Here is a 15,612-nt window from a genome sequence, read left to right on the forward strand (position 1 = left end):
GGTTGTCTCTTTGCTGTCAACAAGTAGTACACTTGTGTGTGCAACCCACTGTCTTCCAACCCCCCCTGCTAACACTAATTTAATAAATTGATTTAGTTTCAAGATAGAAAACCCTCAATATGCCTTCTCAGGAGCGAGAACTTGGTCGATCGAGTCTCCTGGAAGGAGCCAGATTTTTCTACCCTTAGATATACTGAGAATTGATCTTCTGTGTAAAAAAACAGTTCTCTGCTCAGTACCAGGCTCTCAGAAATACCATCCGTTGTGTAGTTTTCTTCTGAAGTGGCTTCTTGTTCTTCCTTTTACAGTTCAGAAGGACAATCCAGGGATTGTTGTATAACTCTCAGTTGGTTTGGATCGTACCTTCAACCAATGTATCTCAATCTTGGCCACTCTAAGATGAGTGGACTTCAACTCCCACAATTCTGGCTTGGGAATCCTGGGAGTTGAAGTCCACACATTGTAAGGTGGCCAAGGTTGAGGAACACTGTCTTAAATCAGTTTTGAGAAATACTCCTTAAACTTTCCTGGATTGTTTGGTAATGGCACTTGCATGAAGACTAAGCATAAGTGAAGGCACTGTCAACTGAAGCACTCACAATTTATTCAGAGAAAGCTAGAAGCTCCAGATACTGTTTAGCAGACTTGCAGTAAACTTGCAATTTCTTTCAACACTCTACAAGTCAAGTAATCAATCCAGGAAAATTAAGTCATTTGGGGCTATATTTCTTATTCAGATTGGGGTGAGGGACTTGATCATTTGGAAGTTCTTTCCCATTTCCAAAAAGAAAAAGAAAATGGATTAATGTCTCCAGAACAAGAGGAGACATGAGCCCATTTCCCTGATTGACTGGTTGACCCAAAATGTCTAGACTACGCTCGTACAGCCTAGAAAGAATTCTGCTCTGAAGAGTTTGCTAAACTTCTTATCCTAGCAGGGAAGATCTCCACTTGTACTGTTTATACAACAACCACACCTTAGGACAGAGGCAGATTAAAACTTATCTACTACAGAACAAGGGAGAATGTATTTCATCTCTGTCTTTCATTTCATGTCAAGGCACCTAAGATAATATTGGTCATGTGGGGGAATTCTGAGCTTTGCTGAAAGCTGGACCAAGCCAAATGGGGCAGATACAGGAGAGATGTTGAGATGATGGCCCACCTGCTCAAGGGAAGGTCAGTGGCCTGATGTTTTTCAAGGGGGAAGGGAAAACCAATCTGAAGTCATAGCGATGGTGGTGGGCCATGCTTCTATCTCACCAACTTACAAGTTTGTATTGGTAGTGGCCAAAGTTTCTTCTGTTTTCTCCTTGTCATAGTCTTGGGAAGGAGTGCCCTCTCTGAAGTTGCAAGACTGAACTTCAAACCTGTATTTCTATGCTACATTTATTTTTGTTTGCTAATTGGATGAGAGTAATTAAAAATAGCAGCTCTGGCTTGGGGTGATGTGAATGGATAATTAAGGCAACTCTGCTGGAGGGAGGGGGAGAGATTCCCAAATCCTTTTCTCTCTTTTCCTGTCCCATCTCTAAAGCAATATTTCTCAGCCTTGGCAACTTTAAGATGTGTGGACCAACTCCCAGAATTCTCCAGCCAGCAGAATCCTAGGAGGTGAAGCCCACTCATCTTAAAATTCCCAAGGCTGAGAAACACTGATGTAAAGTCTGCTAAGCCATCCCATCAACGGAAGAATCTTTGTCTGGTGGGAATGACCTCGGATAACTGCTGGGAGCAAGCCTTTATCTCTTAGGGGAGGGTATATCTTGGCTATCACAGCCCTGCTCTGCTTGCGATCTCCACGTTCCCTTCCAGAGAGAAGCCGGTTTTCATGTTGAAGCCTTTGCAGGGACGGAGTAGATCCTTCAGCCTAATGTTTCCCACCAGAGGACTTTGCAAAACCAAAGGCTTTTCTCACCCCTACAAAGCTTCCCTGAAATTGCTCCCCCCAAAAAACAGGTGCTCTGCAGTCCCAGAGACATACGGTCCCCCCCCCCTCACCTCCTAGATGGGGAGGGGGGAGTTCTCAGCTTTGGCATGGAGTGGCTGCCTCCCCTGATCTCCAAGCTGGTGGGAAAGTTTGAATCTGTTGCTATTTTCTAGTTCTTATCACTGTGTCTTATCCACGAGTTCTTGTCTGCAGGCTTGGTTTGGGACTGTCAGGGTCTTTCTCTTGGCAGCCTGGAAAAAAATCCTCTCTCCCCCCCCCTCTCCAGATAGATTTAAAAAAAAAAACTTATTGGATAAATGAGAAAGATCAAGAAATGTTTATTGTTCAGGCGACAAGAGAAGTTTGGTGTGAATGAAATGACTGACTAATTAAATTCCTAATAGAGATTTGGAGTGAACATCTACCTCCTCCAACATCCTGGAGGAGACATTTCGTGCCAATAGAAGGGAATATTTGGAACTCAGAGTTGAACTGTGGGGGTGCCCTCTGAGGTTGGGGGTTTTCGTTCACTTCATTCATCATTACTTAACCAGGTGACGCCATCATTGATCTGGTCTCCCCTGTCCCACCTTTTGTGGGGCAGCCCTTGATGGTTTTTCAGAGAGGAAGGACTTGGAGCCAACTCCTGGCTCCTGCTAGGTCGAGAGACCCACTGAAGTGGGAGGGGCACCTGAGGGAGGTGGGGCACCTGAAGGCCCCGGAAAGGGAAGAATGGGGTGGAAAGTGGAATCCTTTCCAGCTGCAGGCACAGGAAGTTGAGGTGTGTAGTCTGACACGTCTGGAACAGAACAGGTTTCCTGGAATGCTGTTCTTGGCGTAAGAGCAGTACCGTATTTTAAATAAAATGCCTGGCTGTGTTTATAGGAGAGAAAAGGAGCTGTCTTAAACCCTTAGTTTGATTTCAGTTGGCACCTTAAGCTGAAAAAAATCTTTGATTATTCTTTCATTGGTGAAAAGAAAGGAAAGGAAATATTGGCACAAATGTCTGTGTCCTCCTGGACAGTACCTGGTTTCTCTTTAACCCCCTCATTTTAAAAGAAGACAAAACCAAGATTTAACATACAGGGTGCCTCTTTCTTCCCCGCTCGGCTGGCATTCTTAAGAGCCACCCAGTTCGCCCCCACGAGGCTTTTTTCATCTCTCACTGTCGTCCCATAGCAGAGCCACCCACAAGCCAGCCATTCCTTTGCAATTAGGAGCTGAGGAGCTAAATAGGAATATAAATGCAAGTCCTCAAAATGCCTGTTTTCAAGGGAATTATCTTGGCTGTCTTGGGTTGACAAGCCACCTTTTTTAGTGTGTCGCACGCTCGGTTGGCAGTACCTTTTGGACAAAAAGGGGAAATTGGTCATTCGAACTGGCCTTTGTGAAGGTTTAGAAAAGAGCTGGAAGGAAAGCTGAGTTGACTTGCCAGGTCTTGGGAAGGGGGCAGACAGAGCCTTGTTTCCCTTTATTGGGAGCCAGAGGTATGAACAAAGAGTAAAACGCAGCCCTGTCTGGATGTCGGAAAGAGAAAAAGGCATGTAGAATTCTCGGTAAAATGTATTTCTTTGAGTTTTCACATGAAGAGGTGTTTGGGAGAGTCTCCTGATGAACAGTGTGTATCTCACTTCCTGAATTTGCAATTAGCCCCATCTTGCTTGTTTCCTACCCTGGAAAACCAGATTTTCCATAACTCTTGAATCCTCCGAATTCTAAAGTTTTTGCTATATTTTAGGATACCTTCTTTAAGTTATGTAGGATTTGAGGTAAACACTCAGTGAAACACACCAACAAAAAGATATGTACAAGCTAAATAACCTGAATTCTCAGTTTTGGCGGAAAGGGGTGAAAAGTTTTATTTTCTCATCCAAGACTCTAGAGCTGCTAAGCTGAGTCAGACTGAAGGGATCACTGATAAGAACAGACCGAGATGACCAGAGGATGGACGTAGGGAGTGGGTCCCCATTCCCAGCAACAGTGTTTTCTTTTCAATAGGAGAATTGGCTGTAAAACAGGGCAGGGGGCACAGGGGTGAAGAATCAGATGTGGCACAAGGAAGGCCAATAGCAATAAGCAAGTAGGGTTTGTTGTTCTGTCCCAAAACAGTTTTAAAGTCTCTGCTCTCCATCACTGATTTCCATCTCCTTCAACAAGGGAGATGGTGATAAAGAATATGTAGCACTGATGTTGTTTCCTAGTTTGGTAATAAAATGTCCGCAAGAAAACCACCAAGCTCAGAGAGCACCAAGGACCCCACAAGAGATAGCATACAAAGTCTTCTTGAGATACTGGAAAGTTTTGCAAAAGTGGTTTTCTAACTATCTTTCAAGAACTAGCCAGGTTTGACCCTGATTAACTGCTAAAATCAGCCAGAGTTGGCCAGGTGGCCAACTGCTCTGACCAGCAGTTAAAGGGAATGACCTTGTCCCAGATCCATCGGATTCATCCTAATAGCTTGTGGGACTCATCTCTCCTGCCCAGGAATCAAACCCGAGGGCTTTGCAGATATATAGCACATATTCTTCATCCAGGGTAGACATTCTACCCCAGAGCACAGTCATTTGGGGATTTTGCAAATGCTGGGCTTCTCCTCCCTCTGCATATGGACATATGCCCACTCCTCCATCTCTTCCCCCCTCCCTCTTCCCCCCTCCCCCCTGCCCCTTAATGGAAGGGGCAGAAAGCCAGTGAGCATCTGCTGGGGTAACTTGGCCCCATCATCTCAGATTTGCCCCAGTTCTCCCTTACAATGGCTGCAATTTAAAAAAAGAAATGTGCGCTTGGGGGGAGGGAAAGAGCAGAAGGCGGGGGAAGGGAGGAACCCCAGTTTAATCGTCTGAGCGGGAGAATCTGGGAAGTGAGTGTGTCTCTGCGCCCCTTCCCTCCCTGTAAAGCCAGCCTTTAGTAATTCAGTTTTAAAGCATGAAAAAAGGGAGTTGATGAAATTCCACTATCAGCACTGAGCCAATATGCAAAATATCTCGCCCAAAATCAAATAGCTATTATGTTTTCATTTCCATTTCAGCGTATTTGCTTAATGAAGAATAGACAGATCAGGCTGACGGAGGGAGTCTGCATGAAGTGATAACTCCTCTAGGCTCCGAGCAATCCCGTAGACAAGATGCCCAACTTGGCTCCCTCCCTCCTTCTTCCTCCCTTGCACCTCTTCCACACTCTTCCCCTCTTCTCTCCCCTTTGCCTGCCCTCCTCTCTTCCAAAGGAAGCTGTGGGTGGGGGTGGTGTTCGAGGGGGGGTGGTGGCAGAGTCTCTGGGTGCATATGAACGCAGAGGGGACCTCTGGAATAGTAGCTTTGTGGTTTTCCCCAAGGAAAAGAGTTGCAAATGTTTTATGTGGGTTCTGCCAACCTGCCAGGGTTCTTGGTTGTATCAGGCTCCCCAAGAGATTCCCTGATTATGTAGCAACAGTTTTTAAGTCATAAATTATAGCTCATAAGCCTCAAAGGGGTTATGCAGTTGTGTGAAGTTGTGGTTTTCTGGATAAGCCACAGTTGGTAGAGTTAACTTATCAGGCTCGGCCATAAATCACAGATCTCTAACTGCATCCTGGCGGAAGGCGAGGGGCAGGTCCAGCCCCCCACGTGGAAGTGGTGAGACCTCAGTTTTTCCCTTCGGACGTCAATGGAGATGCCAACCCCTGGACCTGGGCAGTTTTTCAGGGCACCAGGGGGTCCCTCCATCCACCCCTTGGCCAACCTCTGGACCTTTTGCTGAACCTTTCTGCATCCCAGAAAGGTTTGTAGTGTATTTCCTAGGCTTCCTTCATGGCCAAAAGAGCAATAAATTTGTTTTCAAAAATCAAAGTAGGGTTGAAGAAGATAACGTACACCAAGCAAGGGGGTTCTGTGTTGGGCAGTGAAGATGCCAGGGGGGGACGTTTTGCTCCACTTCTAATCAGCCCGTCCCGTCCTCTTTCTTGAAAGGAGAAGGTCCTGTACCCAGTAAGGATGCCACCTGCCCCTCGTGCCCCCCAAGGAAAACAAAGCTCCCCCCCCCAGAAGCAGAGAGAACCCCCGTGCCTTTTTCCAGACCTCAGCCACTCTCTGAGACTTCAGGCATGTATATTTACTCCGCGAGAACAAAGGCCCCCCGTAATCTATACAAAGCAGACAACAATGAGCGTGAATAAAGAGGCTGCCAGAGAAGAAAAGGCAATTTATTCTAATGCTACTAATTTCTGTTCCAGCACAATTAAAAAAGCTCTGATAATATTCAGAAACAATCGCGAGCTAACAAATCGTTTCTCTCACTGTAAATTCGTTAGGCTAATTTTTTCTTTCACGCCTTCACGCTCCTGGTTCTGATAAAGTTAACCCGCTCGGTCCTTCCCTATTTCTTCTCTGGCCCGCTCCCCTTCCCCAGGGATAGGGGGACAGATAGAGGTAGCCGGAGGGCAGAGGTTAGAGACCCTCACGGCCCCTGGACCAGCATCTCCCCAGTGAACTGGCTCAATCTGGCAATTACTGCTAGCATAGCTGGTTTTGGACTCTTCAGATCAGAGACAATCTTGATGCTAGAAAAGCTTGGAGGCTTTGAGAAGACCCCTGTTCCCTGTCCTTGGAATTGTGGCCCCCTGAGTGCCAGCATTGTCTATAGACTTGTGGAGGATTGAAAAATATTTTTCTTCTGATTATGAGTTCCAGTCCTTTAAGGTTCTAGATCGGGCATGGGAGCCTTCTCCTGAACTATGAAGCCTGCTCCATCATGAGGTCTATCTGGAGTCCTTCTTTAACAGCATCCTGCCCTTGCAATCATTGTGGTGCCCCATGTTGCTTCCTCGTCTTGCCCTTGCAGCCCCAGTTGCAAAGTGTGTGTGTGTGGGGGGAGGGTCAGTCTTCCCGATTGGCCATATCAGAAGCAAGGAATCCGTAAACGAACAGAACATGTCAGTAGCCTTCACTGTCATGTATATTTGGGCATAATGCTTCCTGTCTCTTGAGTCCTTTTTTTTTATCAAGTCTTCTATTGCCATGACCACAACCTGTGTGCCGCCATTCCTTTTGACATGGCTTTAAGCTGTAGCTCTGAGTCCTACATTTTGGCACCATTGTTCTGAGGATGCCCCCTCAGAACAGGTGTGATGCCAAGATAACGCAGGAGTCTTGCAAGGCTACCGTTAGATCAGGGGTGCCCAACATTGGCAACTCTTATGACCTGTGGACTTCAACTCCCAGAATTCCCCAGCCAGCTATGGCCATGCTGCGTTTTCAACGAGGCGGGATCGGCGCCTAACCTAACTCCAGTCTTTCCGTTGCTCCTGCAGGCGCCTTGGGTGAGATGGACGAAGGAGCCGGGGACCCTCTGGAAGACGACTGCCTGTCTGAGAAGGAAGGAAGCGCTTCGGATCATGAAGGCTCCTTGGAGGGCGACTCTGCCGGGTCCCCAGGCAGCGAGAGTGAGTGCCTTGGCTAGCTTGCCCGGGGGGGGGGAAGGAGGGAGGGGTGGCAGTTTACCCATGCCTAAGAGCACCCTTACGACCACAATTGAGGCCAAAATTTCCACTAAGTGAGACAATTGTTAAACGAGTTTTGCCTCATTTTACGACCTTGCCTCAGTCATTAAGCGAATCACTGCTCTTGTTAAGTAAGTCACACGGTCGTTAAGCGAATCTGGTTTCTTCCCCATTGACTTTGCTTGTTGGAAGGTCGCAAAAGGGGGTCATGTGACCCCGGGATGCTGCGACGGTCATAAATACAAGTCAGTTGCCAACCGGCTGAATTTTGATCACGTGATCATTGGGACGCTGCAACGGTCGTTAAGTGTGAAAAGCAATCGTAAATCACTTGTTTTCAGTGCCGCTGTAACTTTGAACAGTCGCTAAACTACAGTTTATAAGCACCTTTAATGCTCTTCTACGTCTGCCATCTGCCCCCCACCCAATATATTTTGGTGTTTCCCCAGAAAGGTTCTGGTAGAAAAGTCCAGATGGATGGTCTCCGTTCCAAAGAGAGGGACAGTCACTTCTCCCAGTAGAGGATCCTGAGTTTCCTGAACTATGACCTCCTTGCCGGGGGGGGGAGGAGGGGGCAACGGCTGCCCAGGATTGGCGGCACCGCAGTTACAATCGATCCCTGCCCTTCTCTAACAAAGCGCCCGCGTCTGTTGTGGCTCCTCCTGGAAAGACGGTCAGGGTGGACTTTCCTCCTCCTTTGCTCAAAATTTCCACTTGCCTGCAATTAACAACTCTGGCAAGTAAGGTCGTAAGATGGGGCAAAACTCACTTAACAACGTCTTGCTTAGCAACAGAAATTGTAGCTGTAACTCAAGGACTATGGATTTCTTGTCCCGCTCGGCAGCAGGACAACAATCTCTGGAACTATCTCCCCCCCCCCTTTGCGTTGCAAGACAGTCACACTCCTAATCATGGTGACCTTTTGATCCGTCAAACAGCCATCCCTCTCCTAAGTAGGGGGCTATGCATGCATGTGGCCGGACCACGGGAGTCGTGCGCATTGCATGCAGAAATCACAAGCAAGCATGCCTCATTTATTGTCCTTCACCCAGTGGTCGAAGCGGGTAGATATTTGGGCAAGTGGGCATGGGGTTTGGGGCTGGGGGCTGGGAGGAGGCTTGTGAAAGACCGGGTTTTGCTCAGTGGCAGACTTTCATCCACCCAGCTGGTCTGCAGAAGGAAGGGGGGGGGCTTTATCAGATGTCAAAGCTCTCTTCAAAAGTCTTTGGTGGGGGGGTGCTGAGAAGAGAGCCACAGAGAAATCTCTCCCTCCCGGCTGAGCGGCGCACCTGGCACTAGCGCCGTGATAAAAGAAGGCGATAGTGCGTGATAACAGGCCGGCTGCAATAACTGTTGCTCCCGTGGTGCATAGCAAGAAGCTTTCAGCGGGATGGATAACAATCAATATGCCAGCCACTTTGATTTATAGCCCCAAATAATGGGACTTTTATACCCGCCGATTGATTTGATATTAATCATCGCCTCCCCACCCTCGTCACCTGTATTAATAATAATGGCCCGTGCCCGTTGACGTCACACACGCACGCAGACCCAGCCCGCTAGGTGCCGTTTATGGGGCCTGTGGATTGGAACAAGCCTTCGAAAGGCAAACATGCCCTGTGCCCACTAGTCTTTCAACTGGCAGGTAATGGTGAGAATAATGGTTCTCGGTTATTCTGAGGGCAGCCCAGGTAAAACTGGCCCAGGAAGGGGCTTCTCCTTGGGGTCAACCAGCCGAGGGTGGGCCTGGGTTGGGGGCAACCCCAGCTCCCGTCCTCCCTAGGTTTAACAGTTGAAGCTCTCTTTGGACTTCAACTCCCAGAATTCCCCAGCCAGCTTGGGGAATTCTGGAAGTTGAAGTCCACAAGTCTTAAGTTGCCAAGGCTGGAGGTCCTTGCTCAGTAGCTTTGAGGCCAGGAGCTGAGTTGAGAATTCTAGCTAGACAACCTGGAAGTCACAGCTGATTCTGCTCAACCAGTTCTTCACTTGTGCCCACTAAGATATGTGTGCATGGGGAGGGGATAGTATCACAGATCTTGTACTGGTGTATATGTGTGTGTGAGAGAGAGAAGTGGGAATGGACTTCCATGTGGCCATTCATCAACTCCTTCCACTCGCTTTCTGGCAATCTGTTCTCTGGAGAAAATCCTTTCTTCATATCTACCAGCTTCAAATCCTGTTTTGTGAAGTTTCAGTTGATCCTCCTGCTATTTTAGCACTGCAGTTGTTTGGAGATAATCCTTTAACTGCTAGGGGAAGCTTGCATGATCGTTGATTTCTAAGAGTCCTCCTCAAATTTGTTTGTCGTTCTGTTGTTTTGTCTTATCGTGGTCATCGCTGTTTTGAAGTATTGTTAGCCATGCATGAAGGGGAAGGATGTGACCTCTGCTGTGGCTTTAGGACTTGGTGGCCCTCAAAGTGGGATTGATAAGCTTGTTATTTGTGAACCAGAGGAAAAGCATAACAAGGACACAACTCCTTCATCTTCTTTGTTGACCAAGTAAATACAGAAACCAAAACAAGGGTTTCTTTTTTTGAAATTGTGGTTTTGGGTCATCAAGTGCAACCCAAAATGTTCTTAGGAAGCCATAAAATACAGGTAGTCCTTGACTTACAGCCACAATGGAGCCCAAAATTTCTGTTACTAAGTGAAACATTTGTTAAGCGGGTTTTGCCCCATTTTACGGCCTTTCTTGCCACAGTTGTTAAGTGAATTACTTAATTCCTTGGATCAAGAAGGTAGCTTCTCTTGGTGTGGATCATGTCCTGAATGAGAGCACTAACTGATCATGAAACAAATGGGGCTTTAAATCTGTGGTTCCTTTTTCATTCCCACCATTTTAGGGGCTGATCCCCAGAACCCCAAATTCAGGGTCAAATTTTGATACGTGTCCTTTAGTACCTTCTGTCTTAAGGTACTTCATGCAAGTTCAGTGCCTTTTGTTTTCCTCCCCAGCCCCTCCGCCACTTTTCTGTGGCATCTTTCCTGATCTAGTGAACAGAAAAGCCTTTTCCTTCTTGTGGGGGCTTTGAATTGGCATAATAAACATGCACAATATGGGCGTCAAGGATTTTTCTCACCCTGTTCCTGTCTGAATCCTCCCTTGCTTGGCAAGCGGCTGTCTCCCTTCCGAGGCCTCTTATTTATTTGTTTATTTGGCTCCAGGTTCTTTCCTGAATCAAAGCCAAATATTTGCTGAGGGTATATGCGTTATATATTAAGTTTATAAGGCCACCCAATTCCATAAGAACCCCAGGCAGCGGACGATGATAAAAATCACTGCCAAAGAAAAGAAGACATAAATAGTTTTGCATCAACCTTTTTCCTGTGGGTCCTTAAACATCAGATGGCCCAGTTCTTCTCAACACCAGAGTCCTAGCCCTGGAGGTGGACTGCATCAAATCACAATGAAAGTGGATAGATGATGGTTTATTAGATGGAGAAATCACTTGGAGAGCAGATGAGCAAGGGAAAAAAAGTTATATATAGCTTCCTTTTCTTTATAAAGTTTTTTGGAAAGTGTGGCCCCCATTCTAAGGTTCCAATCTCGCCTGATGTACAGTCCTCTCCTAAGAAGTGATATCTAGGTTGGGAATCTCACCTGTTGTTTTGGAAAACCAGCCTTATTTTTCCTAGCTCCTTTAGTTCTACTTCCTTAAATCATTTCCTGCAGGAAGAAGAAAAAGGTAAAGGAAACCATGGAAAGACAAAGGAGGGATCCTAATGGGAGATGCTCCTGTGTAGACCTCCTTCATGGTTCCATGCCTCGTCTGGAAAATATCTGAAGGCTTTGCTTTCTGGTGCCCACCTCTAAGCCTTTATGGGCACTCTGGTTGAGATGAAGCCAGGCGAACAGCTGAGCAGGCATCTCCTGCCCTAACCACTGATTTTATCTTCTTTGTGGGTTTTGAAATGCGATTGTGATGTTTCCTCTTTTGATTTCAGGGGCCGAGTCCAAAGAGGAGAATCTAGAAGAGTCAGATAAGACACAAACGCCAGAGACCGATCTGTGGATGGGGCCAGGTAAATCTCCTATCTTCGCTTTCTCAAAAGCACATGGTTCTCGGCATGGAGCACAATGGGGAGCATGGAAGCTGCGTGCCAGATCCAGCTTGGTTCTGCCTGACTTGGTTCTGCCCAGCTGTGAAACTTTATACAATACCAAGCTTTGGCCTATGAATTTTCTTCCTAAACTGATATTTAAAAACCTCTGTTCACTTGTTTGGGACAGGTCTGAAGGAAGGGGTCCCTTTTAAGAATCAACAGACTAGAATGGGAGAGTTAGGGGAGGAAGTGCCCCATCTGATTGCTTTCTCCCGCATCACTGATCATGACTATTTGTTTTCTGTAACTGGAGGCACATCAAAAAGCTTCCAAACTCAAGCTAGCTTGGGAGCTGTGACTATCGTGTGACTATGCTAGTTCAGAGGTTTAGGAAAGCCGGATCCTGCTTTTGGTGTTTGGTTTGGACTTTAAACTGTAAGCTGATACGGTATGCGGGGAAACGGTTGGGCGTGCCAGTCTCCATCTGTTAACAGAATAGTAAGGAAGTATAAAAACAGAAGTTCAGATATATGTGAGATACGCAGTGGCTCCAATCGGGGTGATGGGCACGGTAGTTTGGATATAAGTGAAGTAGCTTGGAGCAGCTCTTGTGCCTTGTGAAAGTGTGTATGTCTCTCTATGACAGGAAATCTCAGGCTCAACCAAAGCCTGACGATCAAGGCTGCCTGTAGAGTAGACCAAAGGGAGCGGAAGGGACCAGGGATCTGGTTGTCCATTAGCTGCTGTCATCACATAGCACCCAATTTGTAGGCAAAGGGTCCTTGGCGATGCCTGCTTGTTGGAGAGCATCTTTTAATGTACCACCCAAAGGTCAAATGTGGTCCTTGGTCCACAAAAGGATCCTGACACAACCTTTGTCTTGTTTGAGGACGCCCAACCTATATTGAGCCAGGCTGTGAAAATGTCTTCTTTCCATCTGGAGCCATAGCTGGACACCAGAGGTCTCAGGACATCGTGTGGGCCAAGTCACCAACACTTTCCCACACAGTTAAAGGCAGCTCCTTGTGTATTCCTCCATCTTTTTCCAAGCAGCTCAGAGAAAAATGCTTGGAAAATGGTTCTATTTTACCTTAACGATAACTTTGCAAGACAGGCAAGACCAAGAAACCAAAGAATAGCCTTACAGCATCTTTGAACTTCTCAAATCATATCATTTGCATGGATGAACATGCATGCATTTGTACCCACATCCATGTGTAGTTCTTCTTTCATGACTGGTTAAAAAAAAAAAAATCCATGCTCACCTAAAATTGTTTACAGGGCTTTTATACAAAATGAAGCCAACAGAGAGAGAAGGTTCTCCTTGCAAAAGTCAAATCTGCTCCAGTTTCTGCTCTTAGAGCTTGAATGCCTCCATCTGTTGTTCTTATGGGTTTTGTTTCTTGAAAGGAAGGGAGAATTACTAAGGAGACATTCCCCCCCCCCATGCTCCTCGTTCACCTGGGTCAGTTCGGAAACACACCCAACCTGGAGATGGCGTGGAGACTCCTTCCATGGCCTGAAGGCATTTTTCCACTCTTTCCCCAGCTGTTTTGGGATAGCTTTTCTCCCAGTATTCCTCTGTTTTCCCCTTTTCTTTCTTCTCCAACTCCCCTCCCCACATCTGGCTCCTAGTTCAGGAAGGGAAACATGTGTTCGCAGCCAGGCTGATACCCTTGGCTCTTCCTGGATGTGTTGGCCGGAAATAGATCTGCAGAAGGTCCACACCTTCTCCCTGGTTATCTGCTCTCTCCCATCCCTGACCTTTGCCCTGTGGGAGCCAAGCCTGCTGGGCCCCTGATCGTTGCTGGTAGTGATGGTCCTTGGCCCACGTGCCAGGACGTCCTTCCCACCACATTGTAAGCATCCCAGAGGGCAGCAATTGGCATTCCTGGCCCTTTATTCTTCAACCAACAGTTTGTCAAGTCTTCCCTGTTGACTGACTGACTGCTCAGTTTAAGACTCTTGCCTTCACTGAGGATGACACAAGTGAAAACTATTCGGCCCGTGTCCAGAGGGGAAATCCCATGCTTTTCCCCCTGGGGCCAAGTGCCACCTGGGAGAAACAAGAAGAATGAATGGAAACGGGTTGCAAAATCAGAGAGGGAGGCTCAATGTGCTGCAGGCGGGATAATTCTGGGAGTTGAAGTCCACACATCTTTTAATTATACTTTATTAAATTTCTACCAAGAATAAAGTAAAGAAGAAGAAGAAGGAAACTGAAAAAAAAAATGTAGGGGGGGCAAAGTGCAAGGGGGAAAGGAAGAGGGGGAAAAAACAAAAAAAAGCAACTTGCATCTTTCTTTGATATGGTTACAAATATAAAATACATTCACCTTTTGATCTGAAGTTCAGTAATACGCCGTGTTTCTATCAGCAGAAGCAATTGTTATGGTCACAAAATTAGTGCAGCGCTTCTTTTGGTCTCAAGCAAAGAAGTCCAAAGTGGTTTCCCTGTAGAAGCAGAGCTGAAATCCGCACATGCTAAAGCTTTCCCCATGGAGAAAGACTGGCATAGATTGTGCCACCTCGCTTGGAAATGTCTCCGCTGGGACCCCAAAAGGCCCAAGTTAGTAGGAGACAAGGCCCCTGGTTATGTTCAGAGCCCCGTCCTTCCCTGCTGGAGAAATCTTGCCCTCCTGCCTCCCTGGCCTGTACCTTCCCTGAGGCAGAAAGCAGCCCTAGACACCCCCACTGCCGCGACTGAACCCCGTTTGGCTCTGTGCGTTCTGCACCTAAAAGAGATTTTATTATCGCTCCGTCCAGCCCATCTCCACTGCGGTAATTGGAGTGATATTAATTTCTGTGTGGCTGGGAGTCGATCTTGGTCCGGCGATACGGGGGTGATAGAGCCCTTCCTTTCTGCGCTAACCGCCACGATAGGCCTTCTATCAGTCCCCGTGCAGGCAGCGCACTTATCAGGAGGAGAATGGCAGAAAGAGGGAAGGAAGGAGGAAAAAGAGGACACTGTCAGTAGAATTTCTTCTTTATCTGGCAGGATCCGCCGTGTGTCAGCTCTGGCAGGCAGGAAAGGCTTGGAGACACAGAGAGCAGGCAGGGCAGCTGGGAGTTGGGCTTCTGTTCCTGAAACTGGCAAGTTTGCCCTATTCCAAACCTTCCTTCCTTCCTACTTTCCTTCCTTCTTCCTTCCTTCCCTCCCTCTCTCTCTCCCTCACTTCCTTTCTCTGATCTCCCTCCCTCCCTTTGATCTCCCTCCCTCCCTTCCTCCCTTTCTTTTGCTAATCTCCCTCTCTTTCTTTCTCTCCTTCCTTCCTTCCTTCCTTCCTTCCTTCCTTCCTTAGCAGCCTCACTCTCCTTGCCCAAGTTGGCAGAGCTCAGCACAGCCTCCCTCAAGGGCAGCAGCTGTGGGGAGATGCCTCTGCAGTGCCCTGAGGGACCAAGAGTGCGTTCTCCACTCCCAGTGAGGTGCAGCTCCAGCTTGGCAGCGTCTTAGGCACCAAGTTCTTGAGACTACCTTTGGGTGCCAGCTGTGGCTCCCCTTTGTCCCGGGAAAAGTGCCACAGATGGCTTGAGGCTGAGGACTGCCTAGGCAATTCAGACCCGTTTGTCTTGGTGGTTGGGCTCTGCGTTCAGGTCCTTCTCCAGATGCTCCTATCCAGCCAATCACAAATATTCTGTTGCTGCTGCTGCTAGGATGAAAGGACGAGGATCTTCTCTGAGAACTGCCTCATGTCTGCAGAGAAACAGCTGACTATAAAGCAAGTCAAAAAACGGGCACATAAACCAGCCAGGTCATCAGATGCACCTGAAATACAAATCTGAGTGTTGGATGGGAAGGGACAAGGAGGTCTTAGGGTAACTACGGGTGAGGGGAATCATGTGGAACCTCCATGTTCAGGGGAAGTCTGTCTCTAAAGAGCAGCTCATTGGCGGCCAACCCAGAAGCGCTTCGGGAGCCACCGTGAGGCTTTGGGTCACTCTCCTGAGTTGGCAGAAGCGGTCAGGAGACCCTAATTCTGAAGCCACCTGCTATTCATGGGGCCAGGTCCCCTTGTTCCCCGAGGCAGCCGTCCCTCTCCAGCCCCAGCAGCTGCAGCACAGACTCGGGGGGAGCGGAGAGGGCAGAGAGTGCTGTGCCGCCACTGCCCGCTGTGCCAAGCATAATGCGAGAGGACGGGATTTTTTTTCCCTTCCCTTTTTAAT

The 15,612-nt window shown here is 47.6% G+C and overlaps 1 protein-coding gene across 1 annotated transcript in view; it reads left to right on the forward strand.

Annotated features, from left to right (window-relative positions):
- The window catches only part of ZFPM1 (zinc finger protein, FOG family member 1), a 70,302-nt gene that overhangs the window by 28,273 nt on the left and 26,417 nt on the right, over positions 1-15,612 (forward strand). The window contains exons 2-3 of the mRNA XM_039330890.1: positions 7,215-7,346; positions 11,350-11,427. Coding sequence (XP_039186824.1) covers positions 7,215-7,346; positions 11,350-11,427 — 210 coding nt within the window. The remainder of the gene's footprint in view (positions 1-7,214; positions 7,347-11,349; positions 11,428-15,612) is intronic.

Source organism: Crotalus tigris, unplaced genomic scaffold (assembly GCF_016545835.1).
Source record: "Crotalus tigris isolate CLP2741 ecotype Arizona unplaced genomic scaffold, ASM1654583v1 scf7180000024433.1590703, whole genome shotgun sequence".
Lineage (NCBI taxonomy): Eukaryota > Metazoa > Chordata > Lepidosauria > Squamata > Viperidae > Crotalus > Crotalus tigris.